Source organism: Dufourea novaeangliae, unplaced genomic scaffold (assembly GCF_001272555.1).
Source record: "Dufourea novaeangliae isolate 0120121106 unplaced genomic scaffold, ASM127255v1 scaffold112, whole genome shotgun sequence".
NCBI classification, from domain to species: Eukaryota; Metazoa; Arthropoda; class Insecta; order Hymenoptera; family Halictidae; genus Dufourea; species Dufourea novaeangliae.
Genome location: NW_015373993.1, coordinates 246 through 27,284, shown reverse-complemented (window position 1 = coordinate 27,284; position 27,039 = coordinate 246). Strand labels below are relative to the sequence as shown.

Below are 27,039 nucleotides of genomic sequence, written 5' to 3'. Positions count from 1 at the left end.
CACTTAAAACTTAAATACGAACAGGAAACACTGTATTATGTATGTAATACATAATTTTTTAAATATTATAGTATCACAGGGTACTAACATGAGAGTTACACATATGTAACGTTTTGAAAGCTGGTTACATATGTTCTATTGGTGATAATGTATGGTTACATACGTTTGTTATCTAATATTAAAGAATGTTATTATTTAAGGATCGATTGATACAATTGTTTAAATAAAATGTTGTATTTGCACATAGTGTACTTAAAAAATCTTCGACTTGACGTTTATCGTAATGTAAGAAACAAAAATTGAAAAACGCAGGTTTAAGTATTTAAAAGAGGCAATATTACTTCCGCAATGTTTTCCTTGCGGTGTTGTATTGCCTTAATCCAGTACCACGCGTTTTGAAGATCTTTTTAGGCTGTGATTTGCTGCTAGAATCCTATTTGTAGAGAATTACGGAAATATCGTGCAATTAAATACAATTTTGGGCTTAAGTAGACAATATAAAAACATATAGTATATCTGGCAGAAATACCTCGTCTTCTTCTTCATATCTTTGAGATTCTATATTTTGTTGTGTTAGACTCTTATCCTGAAAAAAACAAGGAACACTTTCTGTGTAATCAGAAATCTATCAATCGACGTTTATTGTTAACGTTATTAAAACTATGAATGAAAGTAACATTTATATAACTTATTATTTAACAACTGTACCTTAGTGGACGAATTGATGTCAAACTTGATTCTTTTTTCTTGTCTCATAGATGACCATATCTATAATTGAATATCAGCTCTAATTAAATAAAGTAAAATTTTACATATGCATGCATCTTATAACTTACTGTATCTAATTTGTTATCACCATCTTTAGTGGTAAAACTATATACATCCTGTTTTTTCTGATGCACCGTTTCATTTTTATCGTTAGATGTAATCTTTGGTGAACCGATAATTTCTTCATCTTCCATATGGTACTCTTTTCTCTTTGATTGATTTGTTAAGTTATGCGCTTTATTTGATTCCGCTGTTTCGTTCAAATTGACCTGATTTTCTTTTGCCTCGGTCTTTCTCAACCTTTTAACTTCTTCGCTTATTTTATTTAAATTAACATTCAACTTTTCGAAAGCAGAATTTCGGGTGGCCAGAGTTTTTTTCAGTTCAGATAATTTCGCTTCAGAGTCTGTCTTTAAAGTTATTATCTCCGTTTCGTATTTCTCTTGTAACAATTTACGCGAGCTCTCTAGATCCTGTTTATAATGAAACGATTACATTTATATCACAAGAATCCATTACTTTAGTTTGAAAAACAATATTACCTTAATCTTTCTACAGTTCTCTGAAAGTATTCTTTCCTTCTCTTTCTCCAAAATTTCCGTTTTTTTGTTTAATTCTATTACTTTGTGCTCGCTGTTGTATTTATTGTCCCGAACAGTTTTCTCGAGTTCCGCGTTACGAGCTTGCGTCTCCTTTAACTTATTATCGACGTTAATAAAATCATTATGTAAGCTTCTATATTTATTGTCAATTGTATCCAAATCTTTAGCTAATCCGGTTTCTATTTCCCGTCTTGTGTTCAAATTTTCTCTGAGTCTATCGATCTATTTAAAAAGTAATATTAATTCTTATATGTACAATTGAACGTATATAACTAAAAAAAAAAATGATATCTTTATACTTCTATCATTTTCGATTCCAATTCCTTTTTCAGTTCCTCCTCTTTCTCGACCGATTTCTCGTATTTCACGTTTAATTCTGCATTTAGATTCAACAGATTCTCAATCTTATTCCTGACAAAATAAATCAAAGTATTAGCGTGTAATAATTTACTCGTCCGTAAATACTCACTGAAACGCAATAATATCTTGTTGCAGAACCAAGATATCTTTATCTCTTTCTTTCAGCGAGTCGCTTAAATTTTGCTTCTCTTCAGCGACAGTTTTTAATTGCCGTTGTAACTCGTCCTTCGTCGACGTGAGTTTTTCGTGTTCCTGAAATCGCGATCGCTTACAACATTTAGTAGCTTTCTACGATAAGAACGCGTGTAGAGCTGTTCGAGATAACGCACGCATTTTTTACGCAGAAAATGAAAAAAAAAAAAGAAGAATCGTCAAGGTATTTTTATACCTTCGTAAATTCTAATTTTTCTTCCGCGTGAATCCTCTTTAAGTGATTTCTCTCTGATATTGACTCACTCTTGATACACTCCAATTGTTTCTTCAACTCTATCTCCGCGACCATCATTTCTTGTATTCTACAAATTTCCAGTACAATGAAGAGACGTTAGATCGTTCGATAAATAAAATTGATTAAAGATACCTATTTTCCTGGATCACTACTTTATTTTCCACTGCCGCGTAGAAGTTCTTTTGTTCCGTATCTGTGGAAGCAGTCCAAGTATCAATTAAACGAAGCTCGCAGTATCATTCAATCGAACTACTCTACCTTTTAATCTCATGTTACTTAATTCTTGCTGCAACCTTTTCACGGTCGATTCTTGCATAGTAATAATATTGCTGTACGTTTTGGATAGATTGTCTTTGTGCTCGTGAAATGACTTCAGACTTTCAGATATCTCGTGATAATACTTAGTGATCGATTCCCAGTCGCTGTTCAATCTACAAAGATTCAAGTTTCTAAGTCGTTTCAATTGGACATTCCGGTTTGTTTAAATACATGATAAAAATTGATACTGTCACTGTTTCAGTATTTCCTCTTTGGCGCGTGATTCCGTTTCACGAGCGACCGTGAGCGACGATATGCTTTCCTCGGCGGCTTTCAGTTTCTTCTGCAACATTTGAATCTTCCGCTCCACCATGGCGTCCTTCTGTGTTGTTTCCTGTGTCTTTGGGCTTTCCTGCGCCTATTTATTCAGAGAAGAATAAAATCTTGTATTTCCAGTATCGGGTTGCTACATAAATTCTGTCATCTTTTCAAACGATACGAGAAAATTGTCTCATGTATCCAGAGATATTGACTGCACCTAATTGCGGCAACCTAATATCATCTGTTACCAATTATCGGACTTCAATTATTGTCGTTGTTACTGTGCAGAATCATACCGATTCGTTTTGCAACAAAGGATTCTGTACACCCATGTGTTTCGACCATTTTCCTATCAGCATATCGACGAACTTTCCGCTGGGGCATGTTTTCTGAATCTTCGGCAGACTCTCGTGATAGGATGATTCGTTCTTCCGGTTGCTGGAGGTGCTATCAATTTGAAATTTCACATCTTTTCTGAAGGATCCTATTGTAGGACAAACATTTTTCCTTTGTATTCCTTTTGCTTTTTGAAGCAGACGAAGAAGAAATTAATGAATTGAAAATGTATCGTTACGAAAAATAGAACGGAAAACTAGGACATTTTACGGAAGACGCCTATTTTACTGCCTTTAAGCCGTTTTCAAGACATCATGTGCTATCTGGGTCGTGAAATTAGCGTGGGGAATGTTTCTTTTTACAAGAGTGAAGAGAAACGAATAGTAACGAAAAATCCATATTCGAACCACGATCGATAACCACCAAACCGTAACGGTTTAAGTATATGTGCTTATATTTTTCAATGTACCGCTGCTTTGGGGCGTTTTTGAATATTTATTCGGACTGTTCTGAGGTGTATAGTGAATTCTTCGTTTTATTCCCTGTAGATGCGAATTCGCGTTTCTCCTCTCGGATCCTACGGAATCATTATGAAATCATTATTCTTATTACCCACGCGGTAACAATCATAGTCGGTAATAAAGTGCACACCACTATCCAGTCGTGTCCTTTGTGATTTTTCCGGTGTCACGTTGCACGACGGTAAACCGGATCTGCATTTCTCTTCCTCCTGGCTCATCGTTGTATTCCCTCTAACTACAATTGAATTTTGAACAGAAACAAAAGGCAATCAGGATTACTGCGATTCTTATTGCGCGTCGGCGTCAGTCTTGCAGGATTTCATTGCGCACTTTGCACCGAGCCATTTAAATATAATAGGTTCATTAAAACGTTTATGCTTACTTAAAACTGTTTGGTAATAAAAATGATCACCAATGACACGTTCGTTTAGTACCGAATGAAATCGATTCGCTGAAACTGATAACTCTCCACGCCGGACGGTTAGACGAATTTTCGAATCTTACTACGTAAGTAGACACAGGAGTTCGACACGTGAAGCCGTTATTTATGCCGAATGAAATATTGAAAATATTCGTACAGTATTAATAAAATATTTATTAATGCAACACCACGAAATATACATATTAGAATATTACGTAATGGAAAAAGTTATTAACAGCAAAGAAAGATGGTGGAGTAAAAACTTTGACGGAACACTAATCGATGGCGTCACTGTAGCACCGTAAAGTTTCGCTCACGGTCCACCGGGACGTTCTCAAATCTCTTCGAACCGTCCTTCCAATTAGGTTACGTTTCTGATTACAATGCAATTAAAATATCGGATCCTATTTAAAAGATTGCTAGTTCTAGATCGAGACCGACGGTAGACGAAAATACCAAGAATTAATTTGCAATTCCCAAGATCGTCGAAGTATTCCGTTGACACGGTACAGTGTCCCGTTCGCGGAACTGGAAGCAAGTGTTGTGCTACCCGCGTAAATTCTTATGTACACTTCCAACTGGATTCACTCGAACCGATTTAAAGAAGTGAATATTAAATTTGTAATAAACTAGTACGAACACGCAATACTTCAAACAAAAGTTTGAACGAAGATAAAAGAGAAACAAATCGAAAATAAAGGTTCGTGTTAACGTCGTTATAACAACCCAAGGCAATTTTTTCGAAGTTAAAAGTAACGGTCCGAAGACGACGTTAACCTTTCACAGTCTCTCAGGCTAAGTCGTTGGGTTTCACCGATAATTTTCTAAGCAACCATTCGTATTTTTACAAACAATATCTTTTAAAGTATTTACAGAATAGTCTTCATTGACAGTACACAGGTCGTGGGCCCATAGCCATTGATCCTCGTCAACAAAGGTGCAACCAAATCGGCAAAAAACCGTTGATTCGACACGCGGAACGATCCCATCGCGTAGGGACAAATTGATGTATACCAACAAATCCTGGACCATCCACCCAGAAATCAAGCTGACACACACTGTTGCATTGTGCAACTCCTATTTTCTTACAAGGCTTTCCATCAACATATCATGTAATCCACCGGCTGGAATATTGATGATCCCTCACAACGATGTACACATAGTAATGTATGCTATTTGCACATGTAACTTTACAAATCTAAGTAGGCATTAAGGGGCTATGCTAGTATGACTGTTTCAGAAAACCGAATTTTTCTTTTTTGCAATTTGTACCAATTGTTTGAGGAAGAGGAAGGTGTATTATATTTCTCTTTTTATGCTCTAAAACAGTACTGGGAACTTTGATCGCGTTTTTCTCGATACTACTTTTTCTTAATCGACAGCCATGATAACTTAAAAACTAATTGACCGATTTAGTTCAAACTTGTCATATCTGTTCATCAGATGTGTCATTCTATCCCGTACCACGAATATTTCGATATATTAAAAATTACAAATTTGCGGATTAAAAAACCAGCCATTTTTATGCAAATAAATTGAACCGTCTGTTTAGGAAGGCACCATTTTTTTTATTTTTAATAAAAAAAATCGCGTAGGACAATTCCCGATGTAGGATCGTTGAAAAATTGTCCGTTAAATCGATGACGCAGCTCCATGGCGCATGTGGTCATTACCGGTGGGGGGTGGCACACAGTCTCCTCCCTGTTCGGTTCGCGCAGGCATCCCTACCCCGGAGGCTCGCCAAGGAGGCGAACCAGACGAACCGAGAGAGAGTGGTGGGTACGTAGTGTACCCGTGGCGGGTACATATCACATATAAGCCGTGAGCAGTGTGAAGTGTGACAGTCGAGTCAGGGGCGCGTTCTCGGACGGTGAAAACGACGAGATGAAGGAGCACGAGTCTGGGGCTTGCCAGAGAAAACCGACGAAACTCAGGAATCTCGTCCAGAAGACCGAGGCGTTCGACTCGTTGCACGCCCGAAATGCCGAGGTACGTGAGTGGGAAACGAAAATATTGCAATAATTTCCGCGTATTCGTCCATTCCAGTTCGTTTCTCGTTTGATAGATTTTTCGAAACACGAAATTATGGACATACCGAAATCCCGTGACATTTTTGTTCGCGCAAGTGTGAATGAGGGAGGACTTGTGCGGGAGCAAACACTGCCCCAAGTGTGGGCGAATTCATCGTGGACCGAGTCAATACTATCGAAGAATGAACGTGCTTATTCGGTGGCCCACTAGTTGCGCGGGGTACAAGGGTCCACCGTAATGCGCTGCTCAAAACATGTTTCGCGTTTGTCGTGCCAATCCGGGGGAACAATAGGAATAGAACGTTTGTGGAATATTAAAATTGTTATTTAATGTGATTTAACACTAGAACTACCAACGATAAATGCACATATTTTCTCGATCAATCGATAAATATGGCAAACTTTTGAAAATTTACAAATTTATAAGTTAACTAATTTTGTATCTAAAAATGTATTGTTATAACATTTTAATCATCGTTGTAAGAGTGTATTGGCAAATCATTTTGACTTGCTTGGTAATTCTAGTGTTAAGGGCCTAACCGCACTACCCTACGAGTGGTAACGTTGTTTATTTTAATGTCTAAGATTTGAGTAAAATTTATTGAATATTATTACCCGTTTACGTTTATCGTGTAATTCATATTTGATTATTAGTCGAATGTTAGAATACCAGTAATAAAATCCCGCCGTGTGGGGACCCTAGAAAATTGGGGTGAGGATACGGAGCCTTAAAACGTGGCCCGTATCGGTACTTCCATCGGCGACGTTCGATCATCCGGGAGATATTATCGCTGAAAGTATATCCAGACGTGACAGTCGCGCAGCCAATGGAACAGTTGACCGGGGTCCTTGTAAACGTTCATAAATCCGAAACGGGCACGTAACAAAAAGGATGTGATGAAACAAACTAAAAAAGAGAAAAAATAAATTACAACCTACACACGCAAGCCTGGATTAAGATTTTCGGGGCCAGGGGTTATCAAACCTTCTAGGACTTCCTCGGTTGAAAAGAGGGGTGGGGGTAACAAATTTTTGTAATAAAACATACAATAAAATACATAAATTTTCAAAAAACTTAAATTTACTCTAAATAAAATTAAATAACTTTTAACGTAACGAAATAGAAGGCTTAGAAGGGCCCCCTAGCCCTGTCCCTTGTTGGATCAACGGGAACCATGTTAGAAATGAAAATTTCATTTGCACTCTGTAATGAAAAACTATGCAAATGCCACGCTTGTTCGTGAAAACCATTAGCGGCGAAATGTGTGTCGGTTTTCAGAGAACTTTGTGCTCGGGTCAAGTGTGCCTCGGTAGCGTTATGCAGCTTCCAACGCACGGGCCGGAATCCCGTTCAAAAGAAGAAATCCTCGTGCATGCGAAAGACTTCCTCGAGCAGTACTTTTCGTCCATCAGAAGGTATCAAACTGAACCTGCCAGGGAATTCGAATCGTGTCGAGAATTGTGTCGAACAATCACTATAATCTTTTCCGACCTGGTCACAATCCAGACCAAGTGTAATTCCATTCTATACCCTTTGAGCCACCCCCTCTAACTCTTCTGTCTCCCTGTTCATCGAGTTCATGGAATATTCTATATTCCATCCGAGATACCCCCTTGTAACTAGATTAGATTATAACTATACTTTAACCCCTTTCTATTTGTTACAATAAAAAAAAAAATTGTCCTAAATGTTAAACAATCTACAGATTGAACAGCGACGCTCATCGTTCCCGTTGGGACTATGTCCAAAAGGAGGTCGTAGCCACCGGCACTTATCAGTTAACCGAAACTGAATTAGTTTTCGGAGCGAAACTGGCATGGCGCAATGCTGCACGATGTATCGGCCGTATACAATGGTCGAAATTGCAAGTAGGTAGCCGTTTGACAACGGTTCTGGTGGTACACAGAATGTACCATTTCGATCGTATCCAAGTTAATGTACATTGGCATAACTGTAAAACCACCCGCAAATTTTCGATCCTCGTGTATCGTGGTTTAAAACGAAAACGAACCACATTTTTTTCTATCCTTTTCTGGAGAAACATTATTGCTCACCACAATTTCAGACACGGTATATTTAGTTCGTCCTTATTTTCACCAGAAACACCTAAGAATCGGTCATTTTCAGGGTGACTTTTTATCGTTATGCCACGCAGTGTGTATACAGGGTGAACCACGAATCGTGATCAGTAGAGATTATTCTGTTATTAGCAGTCCTATCGAAAATGTTTTTATCAGATATAGCATGGTTTCAAGAGAGCTTTAACGTGATTATAACAAATTTCTTATCAACTCTTTTTTTTTTCATGATTTTCCAAGGTCACCTTCAATTTTTTTCAAATACACCTATAATTTTTTTACGCCTATCTGTTAGACGATTTCAAGACGAATTCGGTGAGTATCATAACATAACATGTGTTACTTTTCTTTTCATCTGGGTCGAGAAAAGATTAAAGAAATATTCGAACCGTTATATTACAAAGAGTATCGTATGCTACGCTATTGTACGCGTTCCGATGTTCAGCTCTTGCCTACTGTAAACATTTCGTTCTGTACATTGGAACATATCTAATGATCACGATTCGTGGTTCACTCTGTATAACAGTAAAAAATTCATACTTGAATTTTATCAATTTTCACTCGCAGGTGTTCGATTGCCGTTACGTGACCACCACCAGCGGTATGTTCGAGGCACTGTGCAATCACATTAAATACAGCACGAACAAAGGGAACATCAGGTATTGACATGACAAACGGAATTTCCCGTCGGGACTCGTGTCCATTTATCCGTGGAAACATTTTAGGTCCGCGATAACGATATTTCCGCAACGAACGGATGGGAAACACGACTATAGGGTATGGAACCAGCAGCTGATCGGGTACGCCGGTTACAAGAACCCAGACGGCACAGTGACCGGGGATCCAGCCAATGTGGAATTTACAGAAGTAAAGAAATCATTCTATCATTGAAATTGGTGTTTATGCAAAACTGTTTTTGGCGTAGGGAGCTTTAGAGCCTTTTTCTCAGTCAGAAATGATCCGACTTCGGACGCCCCGGGAGTCCAGTACTCGGAGGGTTAAATACGTAATAGTAAAGAATAGAATTTTTTATCCGAAAAATAATATATGAATTATTTGTATAGGAAAGTAATGTAATATAACAATGTGTTTTGTTTGTTAAAATGAATTCATTCCTATTTACTGAGCTCTTAGGGGGTTAACAACTTGGAAACGAAACGTCGAACACATTTTCGCGTCCTTTCTGATTTTCGACTTGGTTCGTCATGTAGAATTCATCCCTGTGGATGTGTCCCAGATTTGATAAACGCCCCCTGTTCTCTCGTTTCTAGGTCTGTATAAAACTGGGCTGGAAAGGTGCACGCACTCGTTTCGATATACTACCATTGGTGCTATCAGCGAACGGTCATGACCCTGATTACTTCGATATCCCGAGCGAACTGGTCCTCGAAGTTCCTCTCAGTCATCCCACGTAAATATTATTAATCGTATAATAATTCATATTATTAATCGCTCAATTTCAATACAGTGATTTCAATAGAGTTATTATTTTGTAAATATCTTGTTAACTATTAGGTTCAGGACGTATAAAGGTCGACAGATTTTTACTGAAAATTTGATACTTTATCGATCTACGGTAAAAAAATAGGTCATTCCGTATAAAAAAAATCAAGGTGACCTTGAGATCTCTGAAATGCCTCCACCCAGAAAAAAAGGACGTACCTTATAAGATTTGCCTCTTGATACCATTCAAGTTCCACGTCTAGAAATTTTCATAAAGTGTACCGTTAAATTATTATTCGAGGTGATCGAGTCAGCCGAGACACCCTGTATAATTACTAGACTGCAAATTTTTATGCAAAATGACACTTTATAAAGTAATTTATTTGGTGAAGAATAAAATAGAAAATTCGTTACTTCTGATGAATGTTTTGTCTTTCATTGTATTTGGGAGTGCCCTATAAATGCATAAAATTCGCAGTCTAATAATTAAATTACCCGATCACTGTCAATTAATTCAGTCACTCTCGCGGCAGATACGATTGGTTCGAGAAGCTGGGATTGAAATGGTTCGCTGTGCCCGCTGTATCGGGAATGGTCTTCGACTGCGGCGGTTTGGAGTTCACCGCTGCACCGTTCAACGGATGGTACATGGGCACCGAAATCGGAGCCAGAGATCTGTGCGATTCTCAACGATACAATTTAATGGAGGTGCGCGTCGATCTCTGCCCATATTGTTACTCGAAATCCACGGATATTAATGTTATTTCCAGACTATCGCGACGCACATGGGGCTCGACACACGAACGTACACTTCGTTGTGGAAAGACAAAGCCATGATAGAAGCGAACGTTGCAGTACTGCACAGTTTCCAAGTACATAATATGTTAGTTCTTTGCTCGAGACACGTCACGAAGAACGGCCAATAAATCGAGCTATAATATTTCAGATGAAAAACGTGACGATCGTAGATCATCACTCGGCTTCGGAGTCGTTCATGAAACACTATGAAAACGAGATGCGATTGAGAAACGGGTGTCCAGCCGATTGGCTCTGGATCGTACCGCCAGTGTCGGGATCGGCCACGCCTGTGTTCCACCAGGAAATGGCACTGTACCATTTGAAACCATCTTACGATGCCCAGGTTTTTATCAAATACCTGCTGTTTTACATAGAACATGTTTTACAGTTTTTACCACGGAATTCCAGGACCCTGCCTGGAAGACGCATGTCTGGAAGAAAGGCCGTGATAAGAAGTCAACTACCAAGAAACCAAGAAGGAAATTCCATTTCAAGCAAATCGCAAGGTAATCCGCCAACGTTCGAGGACCACCAGCTAATGGGCGTAGCCAGGTTATCAGTCAGGGGGAGGCAATATAATTTTTTTCCTTCTGGAAGGGAGTGGGGGGGGGGGGGGGGGGGGGGTAAAGTCCAATTTTTTGTCCAGGTCTTGTATTATTACTAATAACACCCTCTACCTCTACAGTAGCAACATCTTTATAGTAAATGTAACCATATTCGTCTTCTTCAAAAGTAGTGTAAAACCCACTTTTTTAGGCAAGTGCCCCCCTGGCTACGGCCATGTCACCAGTGATGCAGCAATTAAATTCGTGAAACGAATGAATTGTTTTCCAGAGCCGTGAAATTTACATCGAAGTTATTCGGTAGAGCTCTGTCCCGACGGATAAAAGCCACGGTGCTGTTTGCTACAGAGACTGGAACGTCTCAGATGTACGCCGAGAAGCTTGGCGAACTGTTAGGACACGCTTTCCATTCCCAGGTATTCTCGTACCTTATCAGACATCATCGAGCTTTTATTCCCGTGAAATAACGTCTGATAAATACTTGAAGCTGCCGGTTACAGGTACTCTCGATGTCTGACTACGATATCAGCAACATCGAGCACGAGGCTTTGTTGCTGGTGATAACGTCCACGTTCGGGAACGGTGATCCCCCGGAGAATGGCGAAGTAAATTTTGTTCGATTTTTCGTTAGAAAGAAATTCTCACCGCGGAAGCACGTTTCGTTATAATATGCTTGCGATTTTTTTTAGGCTTTTGCTCAGAACTTGTACGCGATGAAAATGAACGAAACGTACATTAATAGCGGCAATAAAATAAGGTAATTTGTATACGTTTGTAACGATGCATTTTTGTTTTGTTTTTTTTTTTTTTAGTTTGTTGGACATTATTTCGCAATCGTATTGTAATTGCAGTTTAGCGACGTCGAAGTCGTTCATCAAAGCGAACAGTCAGACGGAAGTGAGTAACTGCAAGAAATTGGACAGACTGGACTCTCTGCGTGGATCGACTACAGAATCCCAAAGTGAAGATACTTTCGGACCCTTGAGTAACGTCAGGTAGAACCTTAGCTGCTGGCGATCAAAACGTACAATCATGTTCGTATTAGGACACTTATCAATAGACTGCGGATTTTTATGCAAAATCAAATCTGTTAAAGTAATTTTTAAAGGAAGGAGCAATCGTAGAAATTTTTTTTTCCGCTTAAGTATATTATTGGATTCAGGATAAAATAGAAAACTCGTTGGATCTGCTGAAAGTTTTGTTTTTTATTTTATTTCATGGCTATAAATGCATAAAATCCGCAGTCTACTTATCAACTTCGAAAGATAAGTATCGAATAAGTATTGTCCAGAGGATATTAAAGCTCGATAGTTAATACATTCATCACTGATACAAATGGTACAAAATACGCAGTCGGTATGAAAAACGTCATAGTTTTCTCTGGTCAAAACAGGTGTCCTAATATTCATGAATGAATGTGTAAGTGTCGCATATGGGACCAAGAATAATATTTTTCATCAGATTTGCTGTGTTCGCGTTGGGATCGTCGGCGTATCCGAATTTCTGCGCGTTTGGTCGCTACGTGGACAATTTACTGGGCGAATTAGGCGGAGAACGTTTACTACGGTTGGCCCAAGGGGACGAGATGTGCGGTCAAGAACAAGCATTCCGGAAATGGGCGGCTGATACATTCGCTGTTTGTATTTAATTCGCTGAAACGAAATCGCTAAGTGTACTTGTAAAAAAAAAAAAATTTCTCGTATCCTTCACATCTGTTATTCTAGGTTGCTTGCGAGACCTTTTGCTTGGATGACGACGACACTTTGCTAGAAGTCGCGTTGTCTTTAGGATCGGAGGCACTGTCAGCTGCGACGGTTCGCTTCATGGAAGCAGACCCTCAACCAATTGCAAAAGGTGTGAACACGCGTGTGTATACTTCAGAGACATTATTCGATTTACACCGACGAGCAAACTTAGGGAAAGGACCCCCTACCAGGTGGTTTCAGAAGTTTCTGAAATTTATGCCAAATTAACATTAATTTTAACATTTATTTCAGTACTTGAATTAAATTTACAAACCGGTAGTAGGCCCTTCTCTTATGCTACTTTTTTCCCTAGCGGAAGCTAAGTTTGCTCGCGAGTGTACGTAAAATCCTTTCTGATTAAAGTTACGCTTATTTAACCGTGTTATTTCAGCATTGAGCAAATGCCATAACAGAAACGTCACTACTTGTAACATGCTCAGGAAGACCAATTTAAGCGGTGATTTGAAAAGGTGATTGTTACATACGTGATCGATCATTTTGTGATCCTATTTAATACGTTGCGAATTCATGCTTTTCCAATTGTTTTTCTTCTTCAGTGGAACCACGTTATTGTTGGAATTAGATGACATAGCAAGCATGGAAATATCGTACAAACCTGGCGATCATTTGGGGGTTTTCGCATGCAATCGGCCAGAACTCGTGGAACGAATTTTGAAACGAGTACAGGTCCCCTTCGATGCAGACACACCGATCGAGTTGCAAATGCAGAAACAATCTCACACGCCTAATGGTCCGCGTGAATATTATCATTAATCCTGTATTATCCTTCCGTGATGTTGATTGTCTTTATTATTTTCTGTTCAGGTATTGTAAAAACGTGGATCGCACACGACAGATATTTACCAAATACTCTAAGGATGTTGTTAACCCGATTTTTAGACATCACAACACCACCAACTCCGAATCTGCTCCGATACTTTGCATCCATAGCTACCAATTCGAAGGAACAGACTCAACTGAATCTTCTGTCTTCTGTAAATGTTCAATCGCCATTTGATCGAAAACTTGTGAACTTTTTATTTTAGTACTGGAAGAAATATTTCGAAGAATCTTTTTATCGATACAGGATCCAACCGCGTACGAGGATTGGAGGCATTGGAAGTTTCCCAACTTGGTAGAAGTACTAGATGAGTTTCCATCGGTTAAACCGTTCGCGCCGTTATTGTTGCTCCACTTGACCCCTTTGCAACCAAGATTTTACAGCATCTCCTCTTCCCCTGATGTGCATCAGGGGCAAATACATCTCACTGTTGCGGTTGTACAATACAAAACACACGGTACTTGACACCGTGTAACTATGTTCGAGCATGTACTAGGTGTCCGAAAATAGCTTGGACTCCCAGAAATAAGGGGTTCCTGGAACGATTTGACACAACTTTTTTGCTTAATAAAAATTTGTTTCAAATCGTCCCAAGAACCCCTAATTTCCGGGAGTCGAAGCTATTTTGGGACACCCTATATATCGCTGTCGGGAACGTAGTTTTTGTAAAAACCAAAAAAATTCTTTCAGGTGGGTCTGGACCAGTTCATTATGGAGTTTGTTCGAACTATTTACGCGAGACATCAGACGGAGAACCGCTCTACGTATTTGTACGCAGGTAATATTCATACACAGAGTATTCGAATATTAGTGTCGTTTAAAAGTAGCGACTAAACTACTAATGTTATTGGAAAGATGATTATGTTTAGAATACGAAGATTTTCTTTATCCTTTTCACCCTTACATCGATAGTTTCGGCACTGTTTCAACCGTTACACGATAATCATAACAATATATTGTATTATTCTTTTTCCTATTGCATTCAGCGCGCCCAACTTTTACATGCCAATTGAACCAAAAGCGCCTATGATACTAGTCGGTCCAGGTACCGGAATCGCACCATTCCGTGGTTTTTGGAATCACAGGCTCTCAGAAATAAGACGTCGGCCAGGTACCGTTTTCTATTCGCTAACTAGATACAATGTTTTTCTTTCTATTCGCCGTTTAGCTGTACAGGAACGTAAACCGTAACGTAAAATGTTTAGATCTCGAGTACGGAAAGGTTTGGCTTTTCTTCGGTTGCCGGCAGAAAAACTTAGATTTATACAGACAAGAAAAAGAGGAAATGATAAAGGCGGGAGTTTTAGATAAGGTTTTTTTGGCCCTTTCACGAGAGCCTGGTTTGAAAAAGGTACCGTACAGAGAATGAAATTCATTTTCCGGCATCGTTTCCAACATATTTTCATCGTGATCCATTTAATTGTTTCCTAGACATACGTGCAAGATTTAATCCAAGCAGAAGCGCCACAAATTTACGATATGCTGGTGTACGAACGCGGTCATTTCTACGTTTGTGGTGATTGCACAATGGCCGAGGATGTTTACCAAACATTGAAACAGATCATACAAACGCACGGTGAAATGACAGATAAACAAGTCGAAGCGTATATGTTATCCCTTCGCGTAAGTCGTGCAGGAGTTTATCGGGAAAACAGTTCGACGAAAGGTTGAATCGTTTATACGTTCGATTGTTTCAGGATGAAAATCGTTATCACGAGGATATATTTGGTATAACTCTGCGAACAGCAGAGGTACACAATCGATCCAGGGAAACGGCCAGAAGCAGAATGGCTGCGGAACCATAAATATCATTGGGATGCATTTAATCTTTGAAAATTTTCAACAATCTGTAGATAGTTTTCAATTATGCATATCATGAGTTTCAGCGTGTTCCAAAAGCGCACGTTGCATTTTGAGAATATCGGATACTACTACTACTTGTTCTCTGACGTATCGTATGATCGCCGTGATCTCGTATGATTTCATTATCAAACGAAACTGCACGGGTTTCTAGTATTAATATAATACATCCATATATTTTTGATGACACTAAAAATTTTATTCAAATAACTAGCACATTTTTCTCCTTAGTGTAAGGAAACCAATAAATACATATCGAAAAGGGTTTTGCTCATCGACAAAATTGTTAAATGTTTCCGCATCATTATTAATAACACACGTTACCATAAAAATATACAATATGTAATATATCGCACTGCATTCATTCAGTAAACTTTAATATATTTTCCTTTCGTGTCTCGATGTACATAAAATAAATAATTCCAAATATAAAAATCCATCTGTTTTATCGGGGAATTCAGTTTTATTTACAGTAAAAGACGTCGGCAATAATTGTAATGTATTATTTATTAAATACAAAATTTGTGTTTTTGGATTCAGCATACGCCGTTTTATCAAATACTGCAAGCGGATTTTTTATGCACTCTTATTTGATAAAACATAAGTTTATGCGTGACCGTGTTAAATGAAGGATGCTCACGGTTGACTAATTTCTATTACTTTTTCTACTTACTTAAACAGCGGCATCAAGACCTGGTTTCTGTTTCTCGCTAATATTGGATAACAGTTTTTTTATTTCAGCAATTGCCTTTCCAGGATTCAAACCCTAATGCAAAATACATATTAGTATCAAATGGACAGACAGTACAATATTATAGAGACGTTTACCTTTGGGCAAGTGCGGGTACAGTTCATAATTGTGTGGCAACGAAATACCGAATATGGGTCCTTCAATTTCGCGAGACGTTCCTTTGCCTTAGTATCACGGGAATCAATAATCCACCTATAAGCCTGCATAAGTACAGCAGGACCTAAGTACTTATCACCATTCCACCAATATGATGGACAAGAAGTGCTACAGCAAGCACACAAGATGCATTCATAGAGACCATCCTATAATATAGAAAATTATCAGTTACAGTTGCATAAGCTAAAGGTTTTCTTACAGTAAAATATTAATTACCAATTTTTTACGGTCATCAACACTTTGCAAATATTGCGTAGAACCAACTTCCTTTGCCTCGTTACGTTGCAACCATGGCTGTATGCTTTTATACTGCGTATAAAAGTTGGTCATATCTGGTACCAAGTCTTTCACTATATACATATGCGGTAAAGGATAAATCTTACTAGGAGAACCTAGATTAGAATCAATTTTGCTAAAACAACAATATTAAATATTATCATTCAATTTTTTAATGTTACTTCTGTTACACTAGAAGAATACAAAAACAATTATTAGATACCTGATACATGCCAATGTGTTTGTGCCACCAATGTTCATAGCACAAGAACCGCAAATGCCTTCACGACAAGAACGTCGGAAAGTCAGAGTTGGATCAATTTCATTTTTAATTTTAATCAGTGCATCCAAAACCATAGGGCCACAACTGAAATCAAATTTCTTCAAATTGTAAAGATATGATAGAAACAATAAAACCAATCCTTTTCTTGTCATCGGTCTTAAATTAATATTTCACTATTAAACTTACGTATTCAAGTCTACTTTATAATCTTGTATATGTGGTTTCTTATTGGGTTCATCTGGATTCCAACGATATATAGAAAAAGTTTTCATCCTGGCTTCAGCATTCTGACTAATAGAGGTATGCAAACCTCTAACCTAAATTTACAATAACAAATTAAAATTACAAAGATCAAACTTAAATGAAATAAATCATTTTACATTAATTCATTATGAACTATCATTCTCCTAAAACATTCGCTACTAAAATTAGTAATGTCAATTATATAATTATAATTGGCTACATTTATCAGACTCATATTGTGGTGTAAGTACATAACTAATAATCAATATTGCGCATGAAAATGTTCAGTAACAATACTGTTTCATTACGGTTTAGGCAGAAGTTGTCTACGTTTACATGGAAACGTCAAAACGTACGAATAAAAAAAAACAATTGATCTGACATTAGTAGCAAAACGTAGTAGAATTAGATTTTGTTATTCGATGCCTTGCACAATATGTCGTAACAATGAAAAAGAAAGTTTTCTGTTAGAACGATTCCATTGTTAACAAGAACAATCATTCCCGAGGTACTCACTTGCCGCAATACATTTCTGCAGGCCTGCGGAGCGATGCCAGCCATTTTTTAAAAATTAATTGAAATGGAGACGTTTGCGGTACCCGTGTTATGTAACTTTGCACGTGAGGGTGTACCAACCTCACCGCGGTGTTCGCCTGTGCAAAAATACACGAGACCACTGTCAAATTCCGTTTGAACATCGCGACAAGCAAGCGACAAACGCGCAAAAGCCAGTCTATATAACGATTGTGTATAAATGTTACAAAGCTTACTATTCCTTCATAGTTTATACGTTCTGTGCCGCGCTACTTTTTTCGCAGCTTTCCATTTGAGCCGCATAATATCACAAGAGACTAAAAGGAACTGTTCATTTGCATAAATAACAATTATACTTGAAATATAAATTATTTCCTCTTTGCTTTGAGTTGATTTCTTAGACTTAGACTGAATACTTTCTTGTAAAAGTTTGTAGAATGTGTCAAGTAAAATTATGTACCTTATTCAAAAATAAAAAACATATATGTATATGTATGTACATAATGTATATATATTTTTTCAATGCGCAGAATAGTGTGTAATACACATTATACGTTATCAGTTGACGTTTAAGTGTAAAAATACCGTATTATTTTTAAACGAACTTGTAGCATGCCAGTACTCAGATCGTATGCACTGTTGTATCCATCCTTAACGTGATTCTAAAAGTTTATTTTCATGATGCATTCAGAACATCAAATATGAATATTATAAAATACATCGCAAATGAATAAAATGTTTAGTATTTGTCGAAAAACAACGACGCGTATCTGTGGTCGCTGTGGGACTTTATAATGTTCGAAGTTTATTGAAAATATAGTTTATATGTACAAATTTGATTAATATTATACAACAGTGGATTTAAAAAATTGTTTCGACATCATGTATAGGTAATAAATTTTAAGTGCATATGTTTGTTACTGCTGTTTTTTGTTGTAAGCTTTAAATCGCTTTATGGATAGGTTACGTTCAGTGTCATTTAATAATTGTTTAATACAATTGTACTATGATTTAAGAAGTAAAGTTACACTGCTGAAATTTGTGAAAAGCAATTAGTGTAGTATAAACCAAACTTCTCCAGTGCTAATAACAAAATTTTAGTGACGTGAAAATGGTAATAAGCGTGACATAACCTTGTTTAAGGAAATGTTACTCTACAGCAGCGAAAGTGTGTCAGACTATAAAGAATACAGTTTTTAATTGAATTAAATAAGATTTATTACTGGATCGTACTATTCTTATTAGTCTTTCTATTCTGCTGTTATTTGTTATTGATTCCTAAATCTTGTTATTAAAAGTTGGAACGTATCGCCATTATGCATGTGAATGTCAGTTTGCAAACTCGAGGACGCATAAAGGTGTTTTCACAAGGGGATATGGAAACACCCTTAAAATTTTCAATTTATTTACATTATTCGTAGTATATAATTTTAATAAATTCGACAATTTTTTAAATTGATTTTGTGGTCGATAAAAACAGTGCTGTTTGCAGGGGTGTTGCACTGTTTGAAAATGCAATGCTTCGAGGTAAACTTAATTTTAATAAACAACGCATGGAAAGAAAGTACATGGCTGATACATCGAAGACGAAGGAATATGAAGGACGAAAATTAATAGGGTAAGATTCTTTAAACATGTAATAATTAATGAATCGATGAGATATATCATTACAAAAAATTAAAAATATTGTAGAGATATTTTACATTATTTTTACGTGCAGATTTTCAATGGAACAAATGTACGACGTTGTAGCGGACGTAAAAAGTTACAAAGTTTTCTTACCATTTTGTAAAAAGTCTGACGTGATATTAAAAAATGAAGATGGTCTGAAAGCCAATTTAGTAATAGGATTTCCGCCTATCCACGAAAGTTACACGTCTAGAGTAACGCTGGTACGGCCACAATTAGTCAAAGCCGAATGCACCGATGGTAGACTATTCAATCATTTAAATACTCTATGGCTTTTCAGTCCAGGATTGAAAAACAATTCAAAAACTTGCGTTATCGACTTTTCTTTATCCTTTGAATTCAAGTCACTCATACATTCCCATTTGTCGAATTTATTTTTTAATGAAATTGTAAGGCAAATGGAAAATGCTTTTATCGAAGAGGCAAAACGCAGATACGGCAGGCCTTGTATGAAAACAGTACGATTAGAAAGATGACAAATCGTATTGATTTAGTAAAGAATAAATTAATGATTGTATAAAATAATTTGTAAATACGAATTGTATAAACCTTTTATAAAAATCCTTTTGAATTACAAGTGATCACAGAACATCAATGTGCCCCTTTGAACTTATGCGGATTTTAATTATTATCACTTCATTTCTGTTAATTAATTATGTCTGACCATTGCCGCCGAATTCTCTATGTATAACCACAAACGAAATGATCCACTTGACTGTCTGTGGCAATCATATTCTACTTGGTTGATCATTAGAAGCCTATTCTACTCGTTTGCACATTAACGACCTATTCTACTTGTGTCGGCATGTGAACTGAAGTTATAACCACAGTAGAATTAATCCCCAAGTTTATGTCATTATACATACAAAAAAAATATGAATGAAAAATGTCTCAACAAACAATTGTTTATACACAACATCGATACTGCCAAATTGGGTAAACAATTTAGTACAATCTAAATAAACATTTCTATATTTTTGGTTATGTACCATTAAATATCACGTTCTAAACGGAAGTTCTTATTTTGAATGGATAACTATTTAGATGGTTTACTAAAAGTTTATTAGGCTATCGATTAAAAAAAAATAGATGCCCAATGACTAAGAATTTCTAAATTCTATATTTTACGAGCATTCAATTAAGAAGATTGATTCTGTCGACTACTGTATAAGAATACCCTTTCTAAATATGTATTTAAATAAATCAATAATCTAAGTGTCCGATCTAAACCTTCCATTACCATTGACGCTACCTACTTTCATTCCGTAGTGTTCATGGTGTTCATTCAATACGCATGTGACTACTAGCTGCTACTAGCGGCGCAGGCTTAAATAACCACCGATCGATCTAAGTCGAGATATGTGCATTTATCCTTTCTTAATGTCTTATCTGTGCTTAAAACATTGTGATTTTCAAATAGTTTAAAATACCGATTTTATTCGCTTATGTTCTGCGTGTCTTTATAGTTTTGTGTTTTTTTTTTACTTTTGTAATAAGACGTCAGTTCAAAAACGATATCGCAGAAAGAGTATGACGGTTACGGTGCTCACTCGTCAGACAGTTGTAATTCCACGGGAATTTCTGTCTTTTGGTAGAAATATGTCACGTCTATATCATCGTCATCGGAAACTGTGTTGCGTGAACAGTTTTCTGTTAGGAAAATGTTTGTCACCTCCTCTTGTTCTCGATACGTCGAATGTACGGAGGGCATGCCACAGCAATGACAAAGGCAAAGTAGAAAGTATTTCTGGTTGTCTAACGTTGCAACAGGCGAAAGAATTGGCCTTCAAACTCACTTCAGAGGAACGTGACATCATCTTAAAGGCTATACAGGAATGTAAATCAGAGGAAGATAAGGCGAAATATCAACGTAATTACTTTCCTCACGTTTAAATATTATCGTTACCCGATCTCTGTCATTAAATTGATAATCGTATTTTCCAGTTTCATTACATTAGGTCGAGTGTCAATTCATTCTTCGACTGATAGTCAGTGAAGATAATAGCGTAGCTTAAAACCCTTTGAACCCTGTATTCATCTTAGTACTTTTGTCCCAATGCTAGACACACAAGTATATTAACTCTTAGTTTATCTAATGACCACTCATGTGTTACATAGTAAATAGTATTTCATGTTACCCTGAATCATTTTGTTTCACAAGAATATGAAAATGTTTATTAGTTGCTAGTTCAATTAAAATCCATGCATTTTAATCTTTTTCTCATGTAAATATGTTTTCTAATTTTCTAATTAAGGCCAACTGGCAGCTTTTCGATGGTGCAACGAACTTGGAAGACCCACTAAAATTCCATCATTAGGTGATGTGGATGCTACAGGCAAATATTGCAAAGTTCCAGATGATTGGCTTTTACGTAAATATGGTAGGAACATGCTAACACTAGCTAATTCTCATTATTATTAACATACAGTAATTATTGATATCAAGGTAAAACATAATAAGTATTTCAAACTGTTAATGTATGTAATTTTATATAATCCATTGGTTAATCCCCTAATAGCAACTCAGAATGATTTAATATACTAATGATTTAAAGAATTGAAAATAAAATTCAGTATAATCCCTATTATTCTTTAACAGTATAAATTTTTCCTTTCATCGCATTCGACATGGACATCACGCTGTAAGTTTAATGCATGTTGAGCCATATACTTTATCAAACTTATGTGTCCTAATTCTTTCACTTGCTTCTTCTACTCTGACTGAACTTTCTGGATATTTTAAAAAGACATCTACAGAGTTACACTTAGGTAATATATTGTATTCGATGTACATTCTAACTGGTGCCTTTAATACAATATGTACAATAATCTTTTTCATTAGATTTAAAAGCTGTTAAAGTCATTTAAGGTACTCATAGATTATTTGTTATTATTACTGTTATTTCTAGGTAAGAACATGATTTATATTCCTAAATTTTTATAAGGAATACAGTGTTACATTTGTTCTACATATCTCTATGTTTCTTGAACGATCTATTCTTCATTTAATTGCAACAGTCTTGTTAAGTAACATGAATACACTTATAACATTTTAGTAAATATTCAGTATTAAACACAGTACAGCATGGTATATATCTGAACAAACACAAAAGTGAATTATGTTTCTTGGAAAATAATTTTACACATTTTTACTGCACCCCTAATTATTGAAATATTTTTATGAAGATAGTTGTTATCACTTGAGGTAGTCCCAATATCATACAATTTACAAGTTTGCATGACTATAAGAATATCTTTTCTGTAGTGTAAAATATGTTGCTGAAAATATTTCACAGAACTACTTCCCATTCACATATGTTACTCCATTTAGTAAACTTACAATGTAACTATCTTTTAGGTAAACAGAATGTACTTTTGTTTGAATAAAGTTTTATTTCTCAAAATCTTTGTGTATTTGATTAATTAATTGATAGTCCTAAGAAATTTCTGAAACTCGTTTATCAATTAAATTTCTAATAACTTTAGAAAATATTCTTTTTGAAATAAAGCAATTGGAATGCACTTTAATTCATCACATTACATGTACAAAAAAGTAAATGCACGAATGATAACAACTTTATGTTTTGTAAGTAACATAAAGATTATATTGTTCATAATTAAGTAAATTATTATAACACTTGTCGTTAGAAAACATTTTGCAATATTTTCTTTCCACTGAACAACACACATTTATATTTTCCTCTTTCCCGTTACAGTTGAAAATGTTCCAGGGCCATCCACAAAAAATCTAATATTAGGTACGATGTTTAATACTAATTATATTTGAAATTTCAAATTACATTTAAATTATGGCGAGATCAGTGGTATAGAAATCCGGGGAATTCGTTAATTTAAAATGCAAAATATATTGATCCAATACTACATAATAAGTAATAATGTTAGTAAATATATTCTTACAGTTGCAATTGCGAATGCAATTCCGTTCATCGGCTTCGGTTTTCTTGACAACTTCATCATGATTATCGCTGTACGTATACTACGTATAGTAATCTTATACAATTTACAGTTCAATGTATAAGTCACTAATTTCAGGGTGATCAAATAGAAATAATCTTAAACAAAAAATTTCCAATATCGACTATGACAGCTGCAGCATTAGGAAACACAGTGTCGGATATAATAGGAATTGGATCTGTACATTATGTAGAACTTTTTGCACACAAAATTGGATTTCAAGCACCAAAGCTTACTTCCATAGAATTAAATCTGCCTAAAACAAAACTAGCTGCAAATGTGGTATGATATACATAGTCTTTTTATACTTTTTTGTAGCATTATATTAATATGTAATTTCAGTTTAAATAGAAAATATAATTTATAATAATTCAGGGACGAGTTATAGGAGTTACAATTGGCTGTCTTATAGGGATGTCACCTATACCCATTTTTAACTATTTTCATCATAGCGGTTGAAGGTATCTATACTAAATGTTCTACTAAAACATTATTCCTAAATAAGGGTATTAATTTCTATCTTTGACTCAATGAAAATATGTAACACTGCAAAGGAAAACCATTCATTTATATAGTGTGGACAATACAAACTAAGCTTTTCTAATTTTTTTGCAATTATAGTTTATGACAATCATAGTGTTCATGTAATATAGTATAATATAATGTGTATACCATTGAATGTATTTAATGTATGAATATGTATAAAGCAATGCATTATTAAAACTGTACCAATAGCACTAGTAACAATGTACCCCATTAACATAATTTATTCTTCGTTACTATCTCCTGTATTATTTGAACCTGAAAATATCCTCGAAGGTTATAGTAGCTTCGAAAAAATTATGCAAAAGTTATCCATCTCATTTGTTTATTGAAAAAATTATATTGTTAGTATCGAAGTTGTTCATGAGATTACAAGTTAGTACAAAAAATATATACTTTTTTTCAATCTGTTTCGAGCAGAGACATTTTACAATAATTTTAGAAACAAAAGTGTTTTAATTCTTAGTGATGGTGGCCAAGAGTTAGTTTTGTTACATAGTTTGCATAATGCCTCCAATCGTGCAAAAGTAGATTCAAATCAATGTTCAAGATTTGTTTCCAATTTACGTTCTGTATGAATGTTGTACTATCCACTACAAAATTAGTAGATGTTCTGAATGTGTTCATATGTTCCACCTTATCATTTGTTGTATGCAATGATTCTTTTAGTTCCAAGCCTGCATATTCTGGTAACCAGATCATGAATGAATTTAGCCACCATTTCCAATGTTCATTTACCATTTCATTTGATTCGGTAGTTTCAGACCTTCCTTGGGTTTCATTGCAATTTAGCGAAGTTGGCATAAAATCTTGTACAAGAAGATTTTCTGGTACATTTTCAATTACAGTTGTTGGAATATCTACAATTGGATTGACATCTACTGTAATATCAGTGGTATTTGTTGTTTGCCTTGGGCTTAGTAGTGTTCCTGGGAAATAACTCGCAACCAAAGCGGATCCCAACAGAGTAACTATCCCTGCAGTGTAAGTTGCTAAACAAATAGATGATATGTTTATCATAGCATGGGCAATTGTCAACAACTGCATAGAGTTCATTAGACAACTTAGTTCTGTGTATGAAAACCAGCCCCTTTTCTGTGCTTCTTTGTAGGCTACATCTTTCTCTAGTCTCTGTAATCTTTCCCAAAAGTCTTGATTGTGAACAAAAACAGTCCAGTCCTAAATAATTTCAATACTTCGATTAATAATAATTAATAACCACTTTAGAATACCAATAATAAATCAAATATTTTTCTTACAATAGCATGGAGAAACTCTTTTTCTAATTGATTCATTTGTGATATGCTTAAGTCTCCAGATTGTGCCCATTCATTATTAAAAACTTCATCGTCTTCTCCTTCGTCGTTCAGAAACTTACTAGCCACCATCTACAGGAAGAATAACGTTATAATTTAAGAAATATCTTCCGTAAAATGTTCAGATTTTGTATAATAAATGAAGCTCTTTAATACCAAAGAAACTAGAAATAATTCAGAAGGTGCCACTCGTTGCAAATATTCAGGGTTACAATCTTTCAGCCTTTCCAAGTACAATAAAGCCAAAACAAGAGAGCATGGAGAAACACATGCATTTCTAGAAATCCTGCTAGCCTCTTCTACATCCAATCTTTCAATTTTATGGCCACTCTTTACCTCAGTAAAGAATTCCGCTGCCAACTCTAAAAATACATTTCAATTACATAATTCATCACACTATAAAGCATTTAATTAATTAGGTAATAACATTAAAATAACTAAAAGAATCAAACGTACAAAATACTAGAATTTTTATATTAAAAGATTAAAAATTTTTTCATAATTCACCTTTTGAAAATTATTATTTTACACATATGATAATTTAGAATGATGCAATTAAAACAGTACATTTCCCTCCCTTTATTACTTTACTAATCAAATATGAAGTATGCAAATGAAAAACTTGTTGATTGTGTACTAACCAGTAACTGGTAAACTGAGGCAGTCAGTCATTGGTAATTTCGAGTAGTAAAGTGATTTCGTTATACGATTCAGAAATTGGTCATGATTGCCCATGCTCTGTAATCAGGCACATGACTGGTAAAAAGAGGAAACACTAACATTTCCCATGAAAACGTGATAAACAGCTGCCTTACCTTAAGTTTTGTTGGGGCTTTTCTTCGTCTCGAAATATTAGTCATATTAGAATTTTATAGAGTCAATTGTTCTTTTTATATAATTTCAACTGTGTTAGTTTGAAAGCTAATATAACGAACAATTTTTTAAAAATCGGAAAATGTATTCGAAATAACACCGTATCCGGAGATTCAAGAGCTTCAAGAGCAACGTGATGATTTATACTTGCTGTGCATAATGAATGCAGCCAATGTCACGTGCCATTCGTACCACTACAAATGGGAATCAGTTGATTTACGTTAAATATTAAATCAATTATACATAAAACTGGGTAGTAATAAAATTGTATTTTCCAAAGGATAAAGATAATTGAAACCGGCCATAAACAGTTTTCTTGCCTATATTTTTATTCTATCCATTAATTAGCAGTTCGATCTATTTGGATCTATTGTTGCAAATCTCGCCTCGATGTATTATATTATATAGTGTGAACATAGATGCAAAATATTGATGTATCGAAATTTGATAGAAGGCGAGATTCAAAAACCTTTTATTCATAGACATGTTGAATAGAATGGGACCACCGACTAGGTATAGGATAGACCTATGATCTTATGGAACTTCGTGTCTCATGTTCTGAAATACCGATAGTGTAAAAAGTCAGGGATTTTCTGCTACCCTCTACGTTATGAGAACAACGTTATATTTCTCCTCTATCCGTTCGTTGTAAACGTATTAAAAAAAGGTCTTCTCACTTTATATAAAACAGGCTTGGGTATTTTTGATTTGAAATGAAAATTACAAATAAAAAGAGCCAATATTTATTCCAAATAAAATAAGATAAATTTATTTGAAAATAAAGATGTATGCAAATAAATTCCAAACTCTTATTTCAGAAATAAATTATTTCTAAATGATTTATTTGCCAAATAATTGGTTATTTAAAATAATAATGCAAAATAAAAAATAATGGATTTTCGTATATAATGAATATATTTGTCATTGTAAATTAAAAAATATATTGTTTGTTTAAATTTATGGGACAATACGTAGATATACGTGTTCGTAATAGCATATTAAAAGT

At 35.6% G+C, this 27,039-nt stretch overlaps 6 protein-coding genes across 6 annotated transcripts; 3 read left to right on the top strand and 3 right to left on the bottom strand.

Annotated features, from left to right (window-relative positions):
- Window positions 1-337: 337 nt before the first annotated feature.
- LOC107187787 (GRIP and coiled-coil domain-containing protein 2-like) lies at window positions 338-3,832 on the bottom strand. Its single transcript, XM_015575960.1, has 14 exons — window positions 3,745-3,832; window positions 3,563-3,670; window positions 3,054-3,241; window positions 2,691-2,854; window positions 2,437-2,609; window positions 2,311-2,371; window positions 2,119-2,245; window positions 1,840-1,982; window positions 1,670-1,781; window positions 1,311-1,592; window positions 837-1,241; window positions 709-768; window positions 530-586; window positions 338-433 (listed from the first exon to the last, which is right to left on the bottom strand). The coding sequence occupies exons 1-14, from the start codon at window positions 3,830-3,832 to the stop codon at window positions 338-340; spliced, it is 2,064 nt and encodes a 687-aa protein (XP_015431446.1).
- Window positions 3,833-5,919: 2,087 nt separating this feature from the next.
- LOC107187825 (nitric oxide synthase, salivary gland) lies at window positions 5,920-15,339 on the top strand. Its single transcript, XM_015575999.1, has 25 exons — window positions 5,920-6,024; window positions 7,345-7,481; window positions 7,772-7,934; window positions 8,712-8,803; window positions 8,870-9,011; window positions 9,416-9,555; window positions 10,121-10,295; window positions 10,358-10,459; window positions 10,534-10,728; window positions 10,794-10,891; window positions 11,220-11,364; window positions 11,449-11,553; window positions 11,638-11,705; window positions 11,800-11,943; window positions 12,410-12,584; window positions 12,673-12,802; window positions 13,085-13,163; window positions 13,251-13,444; window positions 13,519-13,688; window positions 13,781-13,991; window positions 14,225-14,312; window positions 14,521-14,645; window positions 14,740-14,885; window positions 14,966-15,157; window positions 15,232-15,339. Exons 1-25 carry the CDS (start codon window positions 5,920-5,922, stop codon window positions 15,337-15,339), a joined length of 3,429 nt encoding a protein of 1,142 aa, XP_015431485.1.
- Window positions 15,340-15,883: 544 nt separating this feature from the next.
- Window positions 15,884-17,951, bottom strand: LOC107187828 (succinate dehydrogenase [ubiquinone] iron-sulfur subunit, mitochondrial). Its single transcript, XM_015576003.1, has 7 exons — window positions 17,874-17,951; window positions 17,620-17,756; window positions 17,047-17,177; window positions 16,801-16,944; window positions 16,518-16,713; window positions 16,223-16,447; window positions 15,884-16,160 (listed from the first exon to the last, which is right to left on the bottom strand). Exons 2-7 carry the CDS (start codon window positions 17,662-17,664, stop codon window positions 16,068-16,070), a joined length of 834 nt encoding a protein of 277 aa, XP_015431489.1. The 5' UTR covers window positions 17,665-17,756; window positions 17,874-17,951; the 3' UTR covers window positions 15,884-16,067.
- A 568-nt stretch (window positions 17,952-18,519) lies between these two features.
- Window positions 18,520-19,851, top strand: LOC107187785 (coenzyme Q-binding protein COQ10 homolog B, mitochondrial). Its single transcript, XM_015575959.1, has 3 exons — window positions 18,520-18,527; window positions 19,130-19,255; window positions 19,358-19,851. The coding sequence occupies exons 1-3, from the start codon at window positions 18,520-18,522 to the stop codon at window positions 19,800-19,802; spliced, it is 579 nt and encodes a 192-aa protein (XP_015431445.1). The 3' UTR covers window positions 19,803-19,851.
- Window positions 19,852-20,856: 1,005 nt separating this feature from the next.
- LOC107187784 lies at window positions 20,857-23,760 on the top strand. The gene is made up of 7 exons (XM_015575958.1): window positions 20,857-21,196; window positions 21,582-21,707; window positions 22,084-22,095; window positions 23,043-23,084; window positions 23,247-23,314; window positions 23,380-23,583; window positions 23,677-23,760. Exons 1-7 carry the CDS (start codon window positions 20,857-20,859, stop codon window positions 23,758-23,760), a joined length of 876 nt encoding a protein of 291 aa, XP_015431444.1.
- A 403-nt stretch (window positions 23,761-24,163) lies between these two features.
- On the bottom strand, window positions 24,164-26,180 carry LOC107187868 (protein CNPPD1). The gene is made up of 5 exons (XM_015576054.1): window positions 25,976-26,180; window positions 25,802-25,898; window positions 25,317-25,522; window positions 25,104-25,232; window positions 24,164-25,023 (listed from the first exon to the last, which is right to left on the bottom strand). The coding sequence occupies exons 1-5, from the start codon at window positions 26,018-26,020 to the stop codon at window positions 24,307-24,309; spliced, it is 1,194 nt and encodes a 397-aa protein (XP_015431540.1). The 5' UTR covers window positions 26,021-26,180; the 3' UTR covers window positions 24,164-24,306.
- Between the last annotated feature and the right edge of the window lie 859 nt (window positions 26,181-27,039).